At 41.7% G+C, this 22,400-nt stretch overlaps 3 protein-coding genes across 5 annotated transcripts; all 3 read right to left on the bottom strand.

The window, feature by feature from the left end:
- Positions 1–1,165: 1,165 nt before the first annotated feature.
- Positions 1,166–4,918, bottom strand: kbtbd7 (kelch repeat and BTB (POZ) domain containing 7). Its single transcript, XM_005733832.1, has one exon. It carries the CDS (start codon positions 4,531–4,533, stop codon positions 2,662–2,664), a length of 1,872 nt encoding a protein of 623 aa, XP_005733889.1. The 5' UTR covers positions 4,534–4,918; the 3' UTR covers positions 1,166–2,661.
- Positions 4,919–6,302: 1,384 nt separating this feature from the next.
- LOC106456224 (p53-induced death domain-containing protein 1) lies at positions 6,303–7,483 on the bottom strand. The gene is made up of 3 exons (XM_013911040.1): positions 7,300–7,483; positions 7,030–7,193; positions 6,303–6,694 (listed from the first exon to the last, which is right to left on the bottom strand). Exons 1-3 carry the CDS (start codon positions 7,318–7,320, stop codon positions 6,460–6,462), a joined length of 420 nt encoding a protein of 139 aa, XP_013766494.1. The 5' UTR covers positions 7,321–7,483; the 3' UTR covers positions 6,303–6,459.
- A 671-nt stretch (positions 7,484–8,154) lies between these two features.
- Positions 8,155–21,113, bottom strand: slain1a (SLAIN motif family, member 1a). 3 transcript variants are annotated; one of them, XM_005733830.1, is made up of 9 exons: positions 20,539–21,113; positions 19,046–19,182; positions 15,489–15,605; positions 13,863–13,973; positions 13,516–13,665; positions 10,941–11,276; positions 10,016–10,204; positions 9,539–9,875; positions 8,155–9,080 (listed from the first exon to the last, which is right to left on the bottom strand). In XM_005733830.1, exons 1-9 carry the CDS (start codon positions 20,967–20,969, stop codon positions 9,005–9,007), a joined length of 1,884 nt encoding a protein of 627 aa, XP_005733887.1. In that variant the 5' UTR covers positions 20,970–21,113; the 3' UTR covers positions 8,155–9,004. The 3 variants fall into 3 exon arrangements, with proteins under 3 accessions (XP_005733887.1, XP_013766470.1, XP_005733888.1); XM_013911016.1 differs by lacking the exon at positions 10,016–10,204; XM_005733831.1 differs by lacking the exon at positions 15,489–15,605.
- Positions 21,114–22,400: the final 1,287 nt, after the last annotated feature.

Raw genomic sequence — 22,400 nt, 5'->3', positions numbered from 1 at the left:
CAATAAAAATCTGATGGTGCTTTACTGCAGTCATAATTACTTTCATGAGTTTTGACCCCCAACACCGCTGGCTGAAGTACAGCCCCAGTTTAGAGCCTCCACTGTGTTTTGGAGATGCATGTAGATGCTCACTGTCATACCTCTCTCCTGATCTCCTCTGTAAATATTTATGATGACTTGAGTGAAAAATGTCAAATTTGGATCCATCACTTCGCAAGACACAGATTTTCAGTCTAGGTTTTATGTTATTTGGCCATACACAAAAATGACAGCACAGTTGTGTCGATTTTTTTTCTGTTTCCTCTCCTTGAGAATGACCTCATGGCAGCCAATCTCTCCAATCCCGATTTGCCTTCAAGGAACAGCAACAACCCACCCTCCGCTATTTCTTAGAAAAAACACTTACAAAAAAAAGACTAGAAAGTCTAACTGCTTGGAAAAAAAGAAATGAGGGGTGGATCAAGACTTCAGCATAGTCAGTACAAAATATTTCAGAAAGGTTTTTTTAAATCTATAAATTTTTATTTTTAAAATCATGTATGCTATTATACTTATTTGCATACAGACATATCACTCAACCACAAACACTTCAGTAGGTATCCTCCAAGAGCACAAATATATTAACCTCATACAAATTTGTACAACTTACAAAAAAGAAACAAAGAGAACATCTAACAATGGAAATCCATTAAACAGAGACAGTCTCAAATAAATACAAACATAAGATTTTTTATTTAAAAAAAAAAAATCATTCTGCTTTTCTGTAGCAATTCAATCAGTCAACACATCATGAATGTCTCATAAAAAAGAAAAAAGTATTACCAATAGTTTCATTAATGACACATTTTACTATTAAAACTCAATCCGTCTAGAATTAGAACCTTTTTGAACTATGTTTCTGTTTTGCACCATATTAAACTCACAATACTCACAAGACCACTCTTCAGAACCCGAACCTTCCAGTTTCACCATGCAGTGGCAATAACTACGACTTCTATAAAACTCAGCACTACACACACTTGTAACTCTGCAGCATACACTGATGTTTATTTGACACATTTACCAAAAACAGCTTTATAATCCACAGCCAAGCACCCAATCTACTTCAAGAAACCTTATTATTCATCAGAGAGACAGTCGGGACTCCACTATTTTAACAGTTTATTTTGTAAACCCAGCTCTGGAACCAGCAGCTCTATTTCTACCATGCCTTCGCTGCATGTCATTACCCACAGTTCCTCCCCCTTTACTCCCAAAACTGCTTGATAAAAACCCCTGACTAAGAGTCACTCATGATTATACTCTTCAGTGTTTTCAGAGGTGCTGACTCAACTTTATGGTCATTGTTTTTGTGTGATTCATTATTCTGCTGATGAGGATATGTAATATTTTATCTCCACCATTTATCTCAGTAAGTGCAAATAGCGTAGGGGTTGCTTGGCTGGGACAATGGCTTCTCTGCAGTCTTCTGGCAAGCAGATAAATCATCACACCCAAGCAATACTCAAAACCCCTCCCCCCCAAAAAAACTGTTGCAACACACACATTAAAAATAAAGTATAGATAAGAAAACACACACATACACTCTGTGATTTCAAACAAAATCATTTGTCACCAAAACATTGTGATCGCACTACATCTAAAAAGGAACCTCTGTCATCGCAAATGGGCTAAACCTGAGAGAGTGTACAGTACATTGGCTCCTAGACTTCACGCAGCAGTTTTTGGAGCACCGCCTGTGTGTGTGTGATGTCGCTGTGTGCATCAACTACATAAAAAGGACCATAAATTTTAAAGCCCAGTTCATAACCAGTTCGTTCATAGTCATAAACAAGAGGCACTTGAGATGTCTGATATGACAAACACTCAAGCCATGATTTCACGCTGATCTTAAGCTTGCATGCTCATTTATTCACTCTAAAGAGAAAAGGCTTGCCCAAATAACTTTTCATGTAACATAATGTTAAAGCTTAACAGCGGCTCTCCACTCAGGAGTACTAGTGGGCACATTCGTAGAGCTTTAGGTTCTTCTGTAGCTCTCTGGTACAGCTTTGTCAAGAGACATCACTCGAATATCTCAGCTCGAGTTTGACGTGGACAAATCTCTCACAGGCTCTACGAGCTAGGAGAGAAGGTCCTCAGGAAGCATGTGACGAAAGCATTACAGATGTGGCATCCATGTGAAACCTTTAGGTGTTGCACGCAAAAGACGCAAAGCACTACTCCTAATCTTTTTTTTTCCCCCTTTTCTACTCCTTATACTTTTGTTTCACTTGCACTTTCACTGACACTCTGTTTCCACATGGATCAAGTGTAGTCCCACAGATTCTCTGACATTTTTGAACCAGGAAAAGCAAGGTTGGAAGTAACAGCGTTAAGTGAAGGCTCAGTTCCAGCAATTATTGCAATTATTCCCAATTAGTAACCCCTGTATTTGCCCAGCAGAAATGCTGTGAAAGAGGCACAGTAAACATTTTCTCTGGTTTTATGCATCCCAATATTAACATTACTGATCACACGTATGAAAATATTTTTTTTTAACAACCTGTGCTTCTCCTGACTGTTTTAACACTGAATAAATACTTCAATGCTCCCCGTTAGACAAAACCAACCTGTAAAAACCCAATAATTTAATAAATTTTGACACTGCAACACACTTCACTACCAGTTCTCATCAGAGAATGAGCTAGAGCTGCCAGAGTCTGAATCTGCATCTGTCAGCCCATCAAAATCCCAGTCTGCACTGGAGCCACTGTCATCGTCCTCCTCTGTGGAGAAGCTGTGGGCAGAGCTAAGGCACGCTGGGTAAACACGCGTTGAAACACATACGGGCCCCAGCGTGGACACGTACACCGCCATGATATTCTTCCACGTGTCCCTGGCCGGGTCGTACTCGTGGATGAGGACTCTGTTCTTGTTGTGCTGCAGTAAAGTCTGAGTGAGGAGGAGCAGCTTGCCGTTGTGTTGGATCACCTGATAATTTAGAGCTCGGCTGTCGATGGGAATGTCGCCGAGCCTCTTCCACTCACCCCTAGTGGGGCTGTAGGCTTTCACCACAGGGATGTCGCACACACAGACGATCTGGTCCTGGAACACGCAGGCCTTGTGAAGCTTGTCTCGCCTCAGCGACCCACAGTGGCGCCAGCGGTTCCTCTTAGGATCGTAGCAAAGCATTCGCCTTTTGTTCACCACGTACAAGTGGTCGTGTAGGGCTACCACCTGCATTTTACCCAGAGAATGAGGCAGAGGAGCCACAAACATCCACTGGTTCCTCTGGACGCTGTAACACTCCACCTCCTTCAGTCTGGCATCCGTCACCGGGTTTCTTCCTCCCAGAAGGTACACATGCCCGTTGAGGTAGCCCATTCCAGAATGTATTCTGCCCAGTGGCCTCTCTGCCAACTCCTGCCAGCTGTTGAGCACAGGGTTGTAAAGCCAGAAGTGTTTCGAGAGGTGGGACGCCAAGTACAAGTTGTTTTCAGGGGTGGCACAGGCGATTAAGGACTCCATGGTGGAGCGTTTGTAATCCTGACTGCTCAGATCCTCTAAAGGAGGGGCCATGAAGTACAGGTCCTCCGAGTATGGGTCGCAGCACATTATGTTGTCATTAGGTAGGCCAAAGAAGAGGATCATCTCTTTTGCGCTCACACCTATTCTGTGTTTTGGCACATCCAGAGTAGCAGACATGACACAGCCGTCCTCAGGGGACTTGTTAAAAAATGATGCCAGGTATTTCTCAATGAAAGGCCTTGCCATGAGGCTCTCCAGGTAACACTTGTCCTTCTCAGTGAACAAGTTCCAGCGGACACACTTTAGTGCTTGCAACGCATCCTCTTTTTTCTGTGCTGCGTTCACCTCGATCCACTGCAGAGCAGCCGAGCACACCTTCTTCTCACAATCCACATCCAGGGTGTCCAGAGACAGCAACTCCTTCAGCTGCTTCAGGTCCAGCTCGCAAAGATCCCCCCCATTACACACCAGGCCGAAGTTCCTGGCAATGAAAGCTTGCGCATTCTCCTTCAGCTCGGGGTTATCATAGGTGTCAGCAAATTTCAGTACCCCCACACAGTTAGACAAGTCCAGTCTCCTTGTCATGAAACTGGAGCAAGCTTTCCTGATGTACTCCAGCTGGAGCATGTTGGCCGCTGCATACAGCCTCTGCACGTTACTCTCCGTGATGGTCACCCTGCCCGTGTAGCAGTAATCGATGATGACGGACATAGACTCAGGATCGACCCCACGGATGACCACAGTTTCCTGCACGCTCTCGTTTAACCCACCGGTGAACATGCTTTTGAAGTAGGGGCTAGCAGCTGCCAGGACGTTGCGGCTGCAGAAGAAAAGTTGGTCGATGGCACCTCTGGTGGGGTTGCCGCTGTGCTCCAAAGACTCCTCTTCATACTCAACTCCGATAGTAACGTCCCCGAGCAGCCGGCAATCGTAAAGCAACTTCAACCCGTTCATCAAACCCCGAGCGTGATTGGCGTCCTCCAGCACCTCCGGACCACTGAAGCAACTCAGCGCCGAGGCCATTGTTGCAACTTAAGCGATTAGTTAGCTATTTCACGTCGGCCAGTGTTTCAAAAAGCACCGTGTGACGCGGTAAACATGCTCGGTAACGCCAAGTTCCCCGAGCTCTGATAATGACACGTCCGTTTACACGTGAAAATCAAACATAAGCAGTGTGGATAAATGCAACAGCGATTTAACAGCTGAACGGTCGCCAGGATGTCTGAAATCCGGCAGCTGTCGGCCTGTAAATGAGCATAATGTCACGGTCAAAGTAGAAAAAGACCCGCACACCACTTCCAAGGAGCTGCTTTACCGATAACGTTCATTTTCACTAAATTCCTCCTCATTGCTGTTTTCTGTTTTGAGTGTAGCAGCTGGCACAAACGTCAATACGGCCAGGTTTTGAGCTACATATTCCGAGAAGAACTTCCACAATAAAGTACAGTTGTACGTATAGATATCGCGCGTTCTTTTAGTTCATCTTTTTGAGCAGTGCTATACGCTCTGGGTGGGTTTTAATATTCTATTTTGACCACGAATCTCATTTTAAAATACGCAAATTAGTATTTTAAATAAAATTAAACAAATTTAAAAAATCTTATTTTGAAGGCTTCTTTGATTAACTTCCACACTGGCTCGTTGCGCACTCATACAACCTTGCTTAAAAAAGAGTGCCCTCTGATTGGTTTGTGCAACTGGGTCAACTGAATTTGATTGATTGGAACATAATATGGTTCCTCCCACTACTTTCCCCTTTGCTAAAGCGGATAATTCTGGAAATTAAACAATGGACCTCTATGTCTTTTGTGTTTACTTGTATTTTTATATAATTGTGTTATAAATATTTTTTTAGAAACTAATACTATTTTGTAATAATCTTAATATATCTATATTTCTTATATGTTTATTTGTATTTTTATGTAATTGTGTTATTTCATTTTTATATCATTACCATATCTTCAATTAATCCTTATGTATTATTTCTAATTGCTCACGTGGTCTCAGTCCTTACTGCCTTTAAGCAAAATGATTAATGTAATCCTTTTACAGTCAAATTTTACATTTTGTCCTCAGATAATAATAAACTAACTAATAGAATTTTAGTAAACTAAATTCTAAAAATAGATAATAGATTATTAAGCTGAGGTGAAGGCGGTATCATCATCTGTGGTGTCATCCTTTCATCCAACTCTCAGCGTGAATCAATAAATGTGTTTTATGAGTCCCTGCTCTCAGTTAGATAGTTGTCCAGCACATATTGCCACTATAAAACTATAATATTTTAATTTAATGCTTAATAACTCCCCAAACCCCATTTATGATTAATACTGAAGTCTCTATAGTCTGGCATGGGCTATTTATTTGATTTGCTGTAACACATTAGAGCTTCTTCTCTGTGGTATATGTGACAGCCAGACACTATGCATAAAAAATATGAAATATATGGATTCATACCATCATTAAAAAAATCATGTCCCTTGCACTGCAGTTTAGTATATGCATCATTCAGCCACATGTGCATATTGGCCCTTTATGGTCAGATGTTTGTTTAAATGCAGTATACATATCCACCAATAATTATCTCTCCTTAAAATGGTCCCATCAGCCATACCTTACTACAGACTTTTCCATTTACACCTGTGCTCTTTGTAGCCAACTATAACAACATATATACACAGTTGATCCACATAAACTGTCTTGACCTTTGTCGTTTGTACATCAATTAAAATAAATAAACTTTTTGAAATCAAAAGTTTATTTAGGATTCCAAAGACAGCCTTTATCCTTATTGCAAAGCTTTAATTTCTTGCACTACAAAAAGTAGCATATATCATGATTTGTTGGTTAATTGACTCTGAGTCCATTTGCTTCTTTGCAGTATCACATATGCACATGTAGAACACAAATTACAGACATAGCCACAGCTACTTGCGTTTTCACCCAGGTTTAAGTGAATCTACGACTTAGGTCGTTGATTTTACGTAGTGCGTCTCGGTTGTCGATGGTCCTGTGGACTGTGATGAGGAAGGGGAAGGCAGAGGGAAGCTCCACCCTTTGACTCAGTTTCTGGTGACCCCAGTGAAGGCAATGCAGTCTCTCAGCCAGGTCCCGTCTGCCAGCTCGTTCCAGTCCGTCTTGCAGCAGCTTGGTCTTATTTGGCTTGTCCCATGACTTCTCGTACCTGCAAATAAAGAGGGACCTCTAAAAAGTGTTTCATAGAAAGAAGAGAAATTCACTGATGTATAAAAAGCCAAAAGAAAAAAAAAGAACTGTATAAAAGTGACAGAGTGTCTAGAGAGCGCAAGTGACCATGATAAAACACAAATAAGTTATTTAAGTTTCTCACATGAGATTGCTGGGCATCTGCTTCAATTTCTTAAGACTACAATGATTTCAGATGACGTATAAAATTGGACTAAACACTGCTAAGATAATCAGATGTTGCCTTTTGATTTAGAAACACCAGTTTCTAAACAAAGCACATGCTACTTTCATAAGTGTACACACAGACTTTACCAGCTTTCCAGCATGGCCTTGGCCTGGACACTCTTCTCTGTAGAGCTGGCGTGGAAGCGTCCTATCTCAGTTCTATTGAAGCCAAGCTCATATGCCAAAACTGTCCACTCAAAACCAAGCTGCCTGGAAGTCTCCTGCAGCGTCTTTAGATTGATCACAGCATCCTGTAAGCAAAAAAAATAAAAAAGAGGGGAGGGGGATTCCATTGAGAAAAACGATCTAGTATAAATGATCTGCGCAAAAGTGCAGATGAAAGCAGATTAGACATACCTCCTGGGCTTTGTTGGGCATTATCAAAAACTCCAAAAGGTCAGCACTGTGCACTCAATATCTGTCTTCAGGTCTGGTTTAATGATTTTGCGCAAAAGATAAAAGATAAGAGATTTTAGTCACCTTCCCTGAGGTACAGTATGTTAAAGTAGAGCGTGTTTGAGTGTTACTCTGGAGATTTAAAATCAACATACTCACTTGTTAAACATTAGTCACTTTGTGACCACCTTGTGACACTAACAGCTGCCACAGTGAATCTTCCAAAACCTCAAAACCCCCTAACTGTAATGTGCTAAAACTGAATTCTACATTTATTTTTTGAGCAGTAGCTTCCATAATATCAGCGATATTAGCATTCAGATATACTTTACACTTGAAGGAATATAGGACTGAACTTGGTTTAGTATTGTATTTTTACTAGGGAAGAATACAGGAATATGGTTTCACCCTTAGACCACCATTACTCCAAATGCTTTTAAGTTGAGTCATATCTGAGTTAAAGAAGGCATAGAGTTTGAACTGCAGTAAGTAGAGCTACAACTCCCCATTCATCCATCCCTTCGCAACTTTTCGATGGCCAGGTCATGGGGGGCAGAAGTCTAAGTCCCCAGTCACCTGTTCCCAAACCAGCCAGGAGACATAATTTCCTTGGTCTGCTCAGGCATCTCGTACTAGTGGGAGATGCTCAAAACAACTGGAGGCGTTCAGACATAAAAACAAAAAGAATTGAGGCGTTTCTGTGTCCTAGAGAGCCTATAGTTATGCCTTCGTGGGCAACATGCTCCTGGTAGGGTTTCCGCAGCTCATCACTGGCTGCAATCCCTTTCCCCTTTTGCAATTTACCAATTTTCCCCCTCGATTCTTTACAAACAATTTTAATGAAGAAGAATGAAAAAACGTTTTGAAATGCTTTTATTCACTTTAAAAATTCACTTCCTCTTTAATTTCTTGCCATCCATTAAAAGCATGAGGGCTCCTTGTGCAATATCACTGCAGCAGTTACGCTTATCAAAGAACATTTCGGAATTGAATGTAAACATTAAATAAAAAGAAACTAAACAAAAGATAAAGTGTGTACAAGGTCATTAATGGATCTAATACTGAATGTGTTAATCAGAATTCTGATCCAAAGTGCTGCAAGGTCCAGCCAATAAGTATAACTAACATAAATTACATTACTTCTTCTTCTTTTTCACTTTTTTTTTTTTTTTTTTACAGGCACGGGAAGTAACAAAATTCCAACTTCAGGTTCAACTTCATATCTGACACCACAGCCTGAAAAAAATAGTACTTCCGAAACTAATCATATGAAATCATTAAAAGCATGTACAAAAGCATGGGATATATTTTTCTAAGCTTTCGGTTGGAGAGAGACGTTTATTCTGCTCAATGCAAGAATTAACAAGGACAAACCAAGAAACACATATCAGAGAGGATCTGTTTCACATTTAACAGCTGATTATCAGAGTATTGCCTGGTTGTTTCATGGTGTGTCAAGTCAAGGTTAAGATCCAGCCTGCTGGACCTGCACGCTCAACAGTCCTCACTTTGTCCTTCAGCAAGGAGTAGTGCTTATATTCATGATATCTGTCACTCTCACAGGTCGCAGCCCAAGTCTAGAGACCTGCTGAAAGAGACATTTTAAATCAGCTGGTGCCTACACAGCGATACCCTGTGCACCTCTCAAATTTCAGCTTATTTGGGTTCAGTAGCAGCCATCTTTCCAGCTGCCGTCCCTCAGGGCACTCAGAGCAGCCAGGCTCTTTGGAGGAGTAAGCAAACTGCAGACAGAAAAAAACCCAATATTATATAAGCATATAAGTTAATCAAAGATAAATAAAAAGATCCATCATCCCACAAAGAATCTTGTCTGTTTCTTTTAAAAGTTTCAGGAATCAGACCTGTGAATCCAGTGTGGTAGGTGAGAATTCTACCATTGAACCACCGATGCCACACCTAAAGATTGCTACATTACCACTCACCCACATGCTGAAAACACTAATAGTCTGACCAGGTTTGTCATCATATACTTCAATTGATTAACCAATTCATGGCTCAGAAAATTATTTTTTTACTGTCATCAGAGGATGAATTTTACCACCTCTGGTGATCCCCTGAGATAACCTTCTCATCAGGTCTAAATTTGAAGTTATCAAGTGCCTTTTTGCACATGCTCGTCAGTACTCATGTTGTTGTAGTTCTCCTTTAAACCCAAAGGAGTTAGCATATGTGTGCTTACCTGCGCGTGGGTTGGGTGATTTTACTGGGACGTGGAACGCCACTTGTTCCTATGAAGGAGGCTGGCCGAGGGAGGGAACTGCGGGGGACAGCTGAGTGGTTGGTGCTGGTGGGTTTGAGGGCCTGTGGCAGCAAACTAATGCTGCTGCTGGGTTTGAGGGGTTGAGGCAGCGCGGCACTGCTGGAGATGGAGTTCAGACTGGCAGAGGTGGACAGAGAGGTGGGTCCCTGCTGGACTGTGGGGCTTACGTAGGCTGTCGCTTTTAGAGTGTGTCGCGCTGTTGTAGGGAAACTCCCGACACTCTGGACTCGCTGACTGAGCTGGCCTGGGGAAGGAACTGAAGGAATATTGTGAAGCAAAAGTGTCACTGCAATCCCTAGATTTTTAGTTGTCATCATTAGGCTGAGCGTTAACAGTTTATAAAAGTGATTTTTTCCTTTCTTTGATCATTCGCACACATAAAAACAGGCGTCTTACTGGAGGATTGAAGTCGTGCAAGCCCACTCGATGAGTCAAAGCTCTGGCTGTTCCGGAGGGAGGGCATCGTTGGCAAAGAGGAGGGACCGTGGGAGGGTGGGTTGACAGGGGAAGCCAGGCATGGAATGCTGGGGACACTAGGCATGCTGGGAGCTCGGATCAGGTTGGGCATGCTTCTTCGCAGCTTGTCTATGCAACAACATCAACAAAGCTGATCAGGTATTGCAGGTGCCCAGTTAGCATTTTTTTTTTGGCTTTTCAAAGTTTTAGGATTTTTTAGGGGACATTTTGGTGAATATGAACGTAAGCGCTTTTAGCAAATATTTAATACATAGCATTTTCTCCTGTAGAAACACATCTTAGTTTTACACTTTAAATTTAAGCAGAATGACACGTCATATCCATTAATGAATGAATCTTTTCTTGTGGTCCACTCAAAATGTTGCACTATTCTTTTATCTATACTGACTTAATTGAACTTAGGACTTTAAAGAGGGGGAAAGTCTAATACTTGCTCCTTAAAGTAACAGCAGTATCAGTCTTAGACAGTCATGCAGTTATCTCTATAGACTGATATCTGCATATAAAGACACGCAATCTGTAGAGAAGGGAGAACTGTGCTTTAATTGCTTTCTGTTTGCATTCCTCTTTTAGTCTAATTACATCTGAGCGGGCCTTGGTTGCATGCAGATAAACAGTGTGTGAAGAGCAAAATGATTGCATTTGCTGAAATGCAATCTTGAAACACTTAGCTATCACCTGATTAACATTTATCAGATTTTAAAATCTCTTCAGCATTTATAAAGATTGACATGCTGATAGAACAAGAAGTGTGGTCTACTGGAAGTCCAAAGATACTGACTGATCCCTGAGTTTTTAACAGTCCTCTATCAGACATGTTCCCAGATCAGATCAGGTCACTCACCTGTGCTATTTGTGTATGCTGTTTGTGTCTCTGTGATCAGGCTAGAGGGTCCAGAGTACTGGGAGTGTCCACTGAGTGAAAACTGATGGGTGGTTGAGCTGCGTCTGCAGTCTCTGAAACTGGAGAAGGTGTGAGAGTGGGGCAGGCTGCCCCGCTGCATAGAGCCTGTGCGGAACAGTCGAGGCTGGGGAGGTGGGAGCTGGTCGTAACCCTCGTCCTCCTCGTCCTCCTCCTCGAGATCCATCTGACTGTGCCTGAGGGTGTGCAAGGAGAAGCTGGAGCTGCGACGGCTGGCCGTGGCTGTGGCTGAGGTAGAGGCGTAGTCTTGTCGGAGGCCTACAGGGGCGACAAATCAATGCATTTGTCCGAGGAAAGCACGAACCCTACGTGGTATAGGACACATTTCCTTCTGGAGGCGCCCCTCATTCATTATTCACTTACTGAATCGGCAGACCAGACTGATATAGAGAAGTTTGTTCTGAAATGTCCTGCATAATTTAATAGCACACAAGCGCATCAAGATATCACTTCCTTTCAACTTCGTAAAGGTCAAACATTTATGTTAGTGTCAGCCATTTATTGGCAATGTTGCACAGTAATCTTTTCCAGTCTCTCCACAAGGCAGTGCATTACTGTTTACAACCAGAGTGGCTGTCAAACAAACACAAAAATCTCAGTCCACGAGGGCCGGTGTCCCTGCAGGTTTTAGATCTCACCCTGGGTCAACACACCAGAATCACATGATTAGCTCATTACCAGGCCTCTGGAGAACTTCAAGACATGATGAGAAGGTAATTTATCCATTTAAATTAGCTGTGATGGATCAAGGACACATCTAAAACCTGCAGGGACACCGGCCCTCGTGGACTGGGATTGGGGACCCCTGCTTGTAGTGTATATATAGAAGTGTTCACGCATTAGTGTTTAAAGCAATGTCAAACAATTTTCATGCCTTACAACAAATTTGTGGGTGGCTGCAGGTACGTAGAGAAGAACTTCAGTGTGACAGTTGGTGTCTGATTAAGGACTGTTTATGCTGAGGCAAGAGTGATTTGCAGCTCCATGCCACATATCACTGTACCTGCTGGTGTCCAATCAACACCGAAAGACTTGATTCATACGTCTCAGATATTCTCTTATGTTTGGATGACATGAACTCCAACTGTGTTTTTAATCTCGTAAAAGGACAGCATTGGCACATACTGCTTTGGCAAAGGGTCAGTTAATCAGTTTCCTATGAGCAGTGTTTCTACATGTTTCAAAATGTCACACTTTTCCACAATCAAGTTTTCAGATTTCTCGGCAGACTTTTCAGACCACGTCTGCCATCTAGATGCAAATAATAAATGTTTATTTTGTAAACAAACTGCCTTACTTAATATTTAATATTTTAGAAGAGAAGAAGGTTTATAAAAATATAGAGCATTATGTGGATGAAGCAATGTGTTAAATATTAAATTCTATGTTGTGACACTGACTGGATATTCTGACTGCAGTTTGATATAATGGCTGCATTGTAAAGGTGCAGATATATAATCATGGATCACAGCATGAATATGTATATATTCATGTAGAAAGAGACTGTGTTTAGATATGTATATGTATTTATAGCTAGTGCATATGTAAATATTAGGCTATATAATCAGGAACACAAATATATGATAAATTAAAAAGGGGGAAAGGAAGTGAACAGGAAATGGTAGATATTTGGGGGATTTCAGTCAATGGGGTTTCATCACAATAATATAATACTTGTCTTTTATTTTGTTCTTGTGTGAGTTTCTTTCAGTTATTAACATTTGATACTTAAATGTTCAAAATAAAGATTTCATTCATCCATATATTCTGACTGCATTCTATATATGTGCGGTTAGTTCATACCAATCATTTAACCCAAAATTCAAACAAGTTAAATGCACGGTATTTTACTCAAGTTGACCAAGTTACCTTCCTTTCCTCCATCACTAAGTAACTTATATGATGGTTATTGTGATGTGACTGTGATGTTTTGTTCAGGGATCTTCCAGTTTCACACAGTTTCAGGCACTTGTGCAGAGCTGTTTTCCAGTCCTGTGATGCACAGGCGTAGAGGCAGCTCTGCGTAGGAGTGCGCTATGCGTCGGGTGTCGTACTTCTTGCCTTCCTTTTCTCGACTGTAGCCCACGCTTTCTAACACATTGGTAAACATTTTGGCTGCGATGGCTCCCTGCTTCAAATGCCTCGAAAAACATTCTGCTTATTTCATTTTTATTAGCAGAGATGAGAAGAAATTAAGAGGAGCAGTCTAGAAACATTAACAGTTTCCTAGATTTTGCTTTTCTAATTCATTCAATTATTTGCTGTAACAGTTCTACAAAGCCTAGCAAAGTGCCTCTGCAAGCAGCTGCTGTCCTTTGCGTAAGCCATAATTCAAACCACCGACCACCTTTCTATGTCGGAATATAAAGTGGACAAAACACACACAATCTGACAATACCATTGCAACCCATCACGACCTCTATCTGTAGCAGCGTTTCCTCACATTTCTCCTATTTTCCCTCACATTTTGTATGAAACATCTAAACAGTCCACTCACTCTCCTCCTGAAGTCGTGCCATGACCTCCACATCTGTCATGTCCTGCAGTTTGTAGCTCATGGAGATCGAGTCATCTTCCAGCTCTGACACATCCACCTCGCTGTCCAGGGAAGACTGAGGGGTAATCGCCGCGTGCCGACGGCCCACATCTAAAAAAAACAAAACAAAAACAAAAACATGCACGTCAACATCCCAACATTCACTTTCAAAGCATTTCTCTGACCGCGTCTCTGAGTTGTGAAATTTATGTGTGCACAACTGTCGCAGATGGATGGTAACTCACACCTGATGAAACTGCAGAAATTAATGACATGGCAGAGGAGACGTGTTGCGGGTGATTTCTTACTGTGGAGAGTGGAGTTTGACAGGAAGGTGGGTGTTCTGTCAGCGAGGCTGCAGCTGGCCCTGAGAGGGAGACTCGGCTGGAGATAGGACTGACCAGATGACGGCAACGGAGCTTCAAAGGAGAAAATCACAGCACGAGAGAGAAGAAATTCAATCACTGATGACTAGCCTAACCTGCACTCTCTGCTGTTTGTGTTAATGTAGAACACAGATGAACGAGCTGAAGGAGCTGTCTTCTGGTGGAGTCTGAAAGTGCTCGCCTCCATCTGTTTGAGGGTATGACCTTATAATCTCCTCCCTGCAGTTTGGTGTAATCTGATTGTAAACTCCAAGGAGCAGGTTGTTTAAGAATCTGGGTTATGTAGCGAGTTCCAAAAGCATTTTGGAAGCAACAGATGCTTTTGGCTCGATGTTGTTATTACTTTTGGATGAGACAACAACTATGAGGTCAGCAGAAACGGTTTTAATACGAGCAATGACGATTATTGTGCCCTAAAGGCTAAAAGGCTTTGAATGTTGCCAATGCAAAATTTTAGCTTTTGCATTATGTGAATTTTTTCCTGTCATTTGCTTTGTTTTGTGATGTTGTTAGATTTTGTTTTCAAAGGGTTAGAGACGCAGGTTTGAGTTACCTTGCAAAAGTTGCCCCATTTAAAGAGAAACGAGATTAAACATTACCGTCAAGGTGTCACTGTGTTAGCATGCTTCAATTAATTCTAATTAACTAATTAATTAAGTTACAATGACTCTTTAAAAAAGAAAACTGTTTTTTTAATGTTTCATTATCGCCCACTCGCACTAGAGTAAAACCTGGATGGCAACATCCAATTACCTGGTGATTGCACTGATAATTTTTGCTTTCAACCAATGGATTGGCCCTAGATGCATAGAGCATGCAACTCCCTCAACTTCTGAGCAACCAGAGGAATGTCAACTGCAAAGGTCTGGTGGGAGGCAACCTGTCTCAGACTGCCATCCTGTGTGCAAGGTGTCACTTTGCAATAGAGGACTTGTTTCCGCTGGCTGTGTTCTGGTTAAATTCAACTAATTGCAGTCGTGGTCCTCGTCTCCATTTCAAAAACAATGAGCTCATGTTCAAGTTTATTGTACACTTTGATCGTGCCACAGTCTCCAAAGACTGTTTCATCTAGTATGACTGTACCATTGTTGAAATCACTTCCAAGCATCTTTATTTATAAGGGCCAAATCACAGTCACCTCGAGGCACTTTATATTGTAAGTTAAAGACCCAGTGGACTGGCTATGTATGTGTGTGAATGTGCAAACCCATTAGGATTCATCTTTGTCTGCAGAAGATCATCAAATCAAACAGTTTTTGAGAGATTTCAGTTTGGGCCAAATTGGGGAACCAATCAATAAACTTTCATTTCCATCCACAGGCCAACTCTGACAGCATGCTTACAAATGAGATAATAAGAAACGTAATAACCCCCCACCCCCCCCAAAGAAATAATGGCTCTTTTAAATAGTGAAACTTACCATTTAACAAATTAGTTTGTTTAGTGATTTCAGTTTGTAGGTACATACTGACTCACACCCACTAAGCCTACCAGATGTAAGAGTGTCTGTTTTGTGGTTAGCAGGAATCAGATGTGTATTGGTGTTACCTGAGGACTCGGTTAGTGCAGCAGGTTTAGTGTAAGGCAGGATGGGGCAGCTGAGGGTGGAGAGCCCCTCTATGCAGCTGTACGGACGAACGGAGGACACTCCTCGCCACCGCTTTGCTAGAGTCAGGATTGCAGGGAAGGGCATGTTAGTCTGATTGCTTTAGCATGTAGCACAAACATACAGTACATGGGTTATATATTTTAAGACACTCTGGCCAAATGTTAATCTGCTTCTAGCAGATCAGTACTGACCTTGCAAATGTCTGAGCTCGGACAGAAGAGGCTCATACAGTAAGACGAGGTTTAGCTTACCACTGCGGCTTATTGGGCTAAACCGCAGTTATCTTTTGGCTAGGTCTCAGGATAAGCAGGGATTGTGCATGTAGGCTACAACCCATTCCCAAAATCAGAATTAGATTTACTATGAACTAGTTTTTTTGGTCTACACGGTTTATTTATAGTCCTTAAATGTGATTTTCGTTACTTTATTCATTTTATGGTTCAACACTACAATAACAGGGATAGCACAGTAGGTAGAGTGGTGGCCCCATGATCGGAAGGTCGGGGGTTCGACTCCACTGAACGGCTACCCTGAGGTACCCCTGAGCAAGGTACCGTCCCTACACACTGCTCCCCGGGCGATTGGTGGCTGCCCACTGCTTCACTGGGTGAATGGGTTAAATGCAGAGGAACTATTTCCCTATGGGGACTAACACTCACACTTTACACTTTACACACTTTACACTTAACATGCACTTTATTAACGGCAACTAAGAGCATTTGGGTTTGGGTTACCAGATTGTTTGCTGTCATATCTATTAATTTCTGATAAATAGCCATTAAAGCAATTAGTTGCAATACAAAAAACCCTAGCTACAGGGTACACTTTTAGAGGATGATACTATTATTCTTGTTAATTAATGCCAACTAGCAGTGAGTAAATTCAGCTTGGTTACATAACGTGCATTCAGTGTGTCTGATTGGTAGTCTGAGAGGGTTACACCTGACAAAGTGGAGCGTTCGGCACTCCTGACACAAATAAGCTCAAACTCCACTGGATGAAACTAGCATTCACAGCCAGTTGCACCAACAATGGCTGCTGGCTCTCAAATACAAGGATGTATTCATGACCCCGAGGAGGAGAGCCAGCCTTCCCCGAATACAGCTTTAAAGGAAGAAGAGAACCGTCAACGGCACAAACACACACCAAAAAACATCAACACAGACACTAACAAATATGCATTATCAGGTCACAGTGTGGGGACCACCCACAATTAATATGAAAATATTCCATCACAGGAAATTCTTTCGGATATTAAAGTCAAAGCACGCAGGTGAGCAGCATATAGAGCTTTGAAAGTACAAGTCTCTTGCACAGGCTCTTGGTGCAGGGAGTGCTGAGCGAATCTGACTCGACAACCCATTTAATGTAAGCATGTTTCTATGGTAACCATATCCCCATGCATGAGAGCAGAAACTATAAAGCACCAGATCTGAAACTGGGCCCAGCAGCAAATATATATTTGATATCACGCAAGTATATGAGCCGTAATGATTTTGGATTTTGGTTAGCTCGTACATATGTCCCATTATCATTTCTGAAACCTCAATAAACCCCTTGCCCCACTTAGTGGAAACATGCTTAGAGAAAAGGATATTATAGCATGCAAAGACTTTGCTTTGGTCTGCCACGAGTAAAGGTTATGCAGCTGTTAGTAAAACAAAAACTGTGAGGATAATGACAGAGACCGTGTTAAAATGAAAGCAATGGTGGATAAAATGCACCGTCATTGTCAGCAGTAATATTGTTGGTAACTAAGTTGAGTTTCAACCATCTAATCCTTAAACTACTTTTGTTTCAATGACTTTGCTAAAACAGTATTAACATATACATTTAGCACAAAAACTAAGGAAATTTGAGTTTGGTCGACTATTTCTTTGTTGTAACAATGCTTCTTGACGATAACTATTGGAAAGTCTGTTTATTTCCCCTTAAATGCTGCCATATTTGCAAGAAAAATGCATTTGTGTGTTGAGCAGCACAGCTGAGTATGTAGGTTGCGCCTGTGAAAAGCTGGTGACCAGCATGTGAGGAGGAGGTGGAAGGCTATTGTGGCCGTGTATGTTTCCTATACATGCTACAAAGGCCCCTGTTTGTTAAATGAATACATTGTTAAGCTGTCAGTATGTCTTGTTTCTTCAGACTTCAATCATCCAATCCAATAAACAACACGAAACAAGAGTCAAAAGCAGAATGAGCTGTTTGCTGTTGGCAGAGAAGATCTGGCAGGTTTTCATAGATTTGGCAAAAACTCAGAATCAGTATGAAACTGCAGTGATTCAATCAGTTCGGTCGCAAACTGCAGACATACCTGTGATACTAGTTCGTCATTCAAGAAAGTGACAACAGCTGTACGACATATATGTAAGTGACAGAGTTAAAATCAGCATGTGTTTTATGGGAATGTTTTTTCCCAGAAGAAGCTATGGAGAAAGAAAATTTAAGGCTGTTAGATGTAGTCATCTTACTTTGAACAGCCATAAAGCATATAGACCAGCACAGGCCAAAACTGAAGGGCTGTTAATGTGCTCATGGGCATATTGTTATTAATATACATGCTTTTAATATGAGATCAATAGTCTATGTTTTAATATCATAGTTACTGTCACTACGGAAACGACATTTGATTCAAAGACTAAGTAACTACAATAATAACAGATTTATCGATTCTAGATCATCGCAATAATCAAACTGTTATGATCATATAACAGATAAAGGAAAAGATAAAATCAGATCAAGACTGGATCGTCCATTATGAAATCTCATACAGCACAATATTTGTAATATTTTCATGCTTAATTCTCATAATGCTGTATGTGAAAACTATGAGTGGATTGAGTTATGAGTTACTCATGAAAATAGGTAATTAGGTGACATATAAGTCTCGCAAAATGTATATCAAATATGTTTTTTTAATAATTTATTTTCGCAGGCTACACTTTCTACTTTTTTAAAAATTTATAACCTGTATTTAAATTTAAAATGTAAAAATTCCATCACTTAAAATATACTTTTTTCATAAAATCCAGTAAAATCAGGCTGTTATTAGAGGTTCAGATGGTGCAATGATGATAACTTAATGAAAGCTTTATAATTATTTCTGCATTATTTTGCAGTGAACACAGGGTTTAGCCTTTCATGAACACACATCAAGCTCTTCCAAGGTGATCTTTCTTTAATTCATGTATAAATATCTTCATCTTTAGTGGATCTTAAGTACAGCCTGAGATGTGTACACGTGAGTCCTCTGCTACTCCAAAAATAACCACTCACTGGGAACACAGGGTGAAGTAAAACTCACAACTTTAAAGAGAGAGCGAGTGAAATGTTGGAGCCGGTGAGCTCTGTGCAGTGAAAACCTCCCACGGTTCACACGCTGCAGAAGAAATTCTGCTGCACATGGAAACATTTTGTGTGAAGTGTTTTTCAGCTTATGATCACATTTCAGCAGCCAGCGAGGCGGATGTGGCCACACCTGGGGCTAAGTACACTGTACCTTGGTCCAGTCTGTGACAGAGGGTCATTTTAGCGAGCTCCACCTCAGGCCCCGGGTGGTCCAGTACCTGCCTGCACCACTGGAGAGGGCTGAGGAAACTGTGGCCATGCAGCTTAGCTTTGGGACTCACATACAGCCTGGAAAATGCAGCAAAAAAACTGTTAGATCTTGTCACCTTTACAGGCAGCCCTTGTTCTTTTTTTTTTACACACAAAACACAGATGATAAATTAACTCAGGGCTGCTGTGTATTTGCAGTGCAATCAAAAAATAGTTGCTAGAGAGCAAAGAAAATAAATAGCAGCTCAAGATCTCAAAGAGTGTGTTTTACAGCCCCAACATTTCTCAGCTGCTATTACCCAGTGAAATAAAACCACTGTGGCTGTGTGATTTTTATACAATCCAAATGCCAACCAAATGCCCTAAAAGCTTCTACAACATGGGAAGAATCTCTGGGACCCAGACTTGGAACTGAAACGGAAAATGGACGGACCAAATGCATAGACTTGCAAATGGCAATGTTATCTTTTCTGTTGTGAAATTGAGTCAATGATCAATTAGATGGAATTTATTTTTATGTAGTACATGAAATTATCAACCTATTTATCAGCAAATCTCTTCTTCTTCTTCTTTCTTTACGGATCGCCACAGCACATCTTCTGCCTCCATCTCACCTCATCCTCTACCATGAGTGAAAATAATTTAATTGACCTTTATCGTCAGCCAGAAAAGAAATTAAATAAATCCCAAGAAATTGCACGTTTGTCACTGTGTGTGTGCCTGTAAATCCTAGTATACTAGGTTCCCGGCCTGAAGCTAAATATCTAAGGAAAAGAAAACTTGCCAGACAGAACTGGGCTTTTTTCCCCTCCAGCAACTAGGCCACAGCATTACACTGACTTGGGGGTGGAAGGGTAATTGAGTTAAATGTAGTAAAGCTATACCAGCACAGCGGCTGAACTGTATCTCATCAGCACTGCATTCAGCTGTGTGCTACATTTTCCACATCGTCACACCAGATACATAAAGCTGGAAACGGTTCAGCAGTCAGATACCTTAGTCTACAGCCTGTGCTTCAAAGTAGTTCAGCCTATGGCTGAACACAACACACAAAGCCGAGCTGTTTGATCAGAGGCTGAAGGGGGGTCATTGTTTCTAATTTCATCCAGCGCTGCCTACTCTGAATAGATACCTATGCTGCACGCACAGTGCATGCTGGGATGCCCAAAGCTTGTGTCAGATCTGGTTTTTATTGTTTTGCTCCTCGTGTAAGAGTCACACTATTTGCCAGCGTCTGTAAGTCTGTTCCACCAAAACAGATGCAATCAATACATACGATACATGACATACACTGCCTCAAAATGATGGCTGGTTCACTGTCATGTGGCCCATGAAGCATGTATTAGGGTCAGACCAACAGAGGGGGGAACTGACTTTCACTGTAAATTCAAACAAGGCATGTAATGAACTGGTAGACATAAACAGAGCAGTTACCAGCTATCAGGCTCTAAGACGGGGAGCACGACGTTGAGGTCCAAAATCTCAACCTCATCCAAAACAGTCGTGTCTCCAGCGGCGCCGCTGTCCTCCACAGCGGCATCAGGAGACGCCGAGCTCGGCTGAAAATAGGCGAAAGGTTCCTCCGCTGAGCCTCGAGGTGCGGGGACACTTGAAACGTCATATTTAGCAGAGAAGCTGTCGCTCGCGCACGCCGTACCCCCGTGCAGACACGACAACGAGGTCTGAAGATGAGGGCCGATGGAGCAATTGTTTACAGCGTTCGCTCGAGTCCGCAATTGTTCGTTTTGCTTCTCCAATTTTCGCACCAGTTCCTGCAGCTTGAGCACCTCGAGCTCCGCGCTGGTAATTTTATTGTTGCCATTGACGTCTGCCATCATCTGGGGGTTCAACACCTCTGCTTCCATTTGGTAAAAAACACATTGAGATGGGCGGAAAAATAAAGCACGGCCTGCCTGCAGAGGGTCCTCTTCTATTCAGAGAGGGTGTCCAGATTCCCCCCTTTAAGCTGCTACACACACTCTCACAGATACACACTGATGATGCTGCTGCTGCTGCTGGGATGACTGCACAGGCTCCATCTGATTGGTCAGCAGCTTGGAGTTCAACTCCCATCGCACCACTGCTGAGGAAGTATTTATTATAGGCACACACAGAGCGGATAACCTGAATGTTATTCTCAAGCTACACTTTCGGTCTTGCACACAAATAAAAAAAAAAACTAAAAAACGACACCCCCCCCCCAAAAAACAAACAAACAAACAAACAAACAACAACAACAAACAAACAATATAAGTAGCCCAATACAACTGTGGGGGGCATTTAAAAAAATACTCATTTATTTTTTTTAAAAAATAACAAAAAAGTAGCTACAGCAATGGCAACCACTTCAATATGTACTCCCGTTTCGCTGCTTGTTAATGCAGTTATGTTTGCAGGTACATTTAAGCATGCAGACATGGTCAAGACAACCTGCAAAAGGTTGCAACATAGCATGAGATTGGAAAGGAAAGGAGATTTAAGTGACTTTGAATTTGGCGTGGTTGTTGGTGTCAGACAGCCTAGTCTCAGTATTAGAGAAACTGCGGATCTACAGGGATTTTCCCACACAACAATCTCTAGTGTTTACAGAAAATAGTGGAAGTGAGCAAAACGTGTGTGGGTCAAAAAGCCTTGTTGATGTCAGAGGGTCAGAGGAACATAACCGGATTGCTTTGAGCTGATAAGAAGGCAGTCACTGAAACAAACAATCGTTACACCCAAAGTATGCAGAAGAGCATCTCTGAATATACAACGTGATGAACCTAAAGGGTGCACACACTCACCAAAAATGCACCATAGTGATTTGAAAAATGTTGCCTGGTTTGATGAGTCTCAGGGTTTTTTTGTATTCAGATGGCGGAGTCAGAAATTGTAACGAATGCGCAACGTGTCAGACCAGCAGCAGAAGACCACACCAGGTGTCACTCGTTAAGCTCAGCCTACAGTTTGCATGGATCACCAAAAGTGGACATCCCTTTATGACTACAGTGTATCCATACTCTGATGGCTGCTTCTAGCAGGATAACGTGCCATGTCACAAATAATCTCAAACTGCTTTTTTGTGACATGACCACAAGTTCAATGTACTCAAATGACCTCCAGAGTCACCAGTTCTCATCCACTGAAGTACTAACAGGAGATTGTCATTATATGCAACCTATAAATCTGCAGCAACTGTCTGATGCTGTCATTACAATGTTCGGCCTCTTTAGAAGTTCAAATTTAGCATAATTTAGTGCTTATTATGGGCTATGTCACTAAAATAAAATATGATATAGTTTCTTGAATACAAATTA

This window comes from Pundamilia nyererei, unplaced genomic scaffold (genome assembly GCF_000239375.1).
Source record: "Pundamilia nyererei isolate P.nyererei 1_Seehausen unplaced genomic scaffold, PunNye1.0 scaffold00055, whole genome shotgun sequence".
Classification (NCBI taxonomy): domain Eukaryota; kingdom Metazoa; phylum Chordata; class Actinopteri; order Cichliformes; family Cichlidae; genus Pundamilia; species Pundamilia nyererei.
This window is presented reverse-complemented; position numbering and strand designations above follow the sequence as displayed.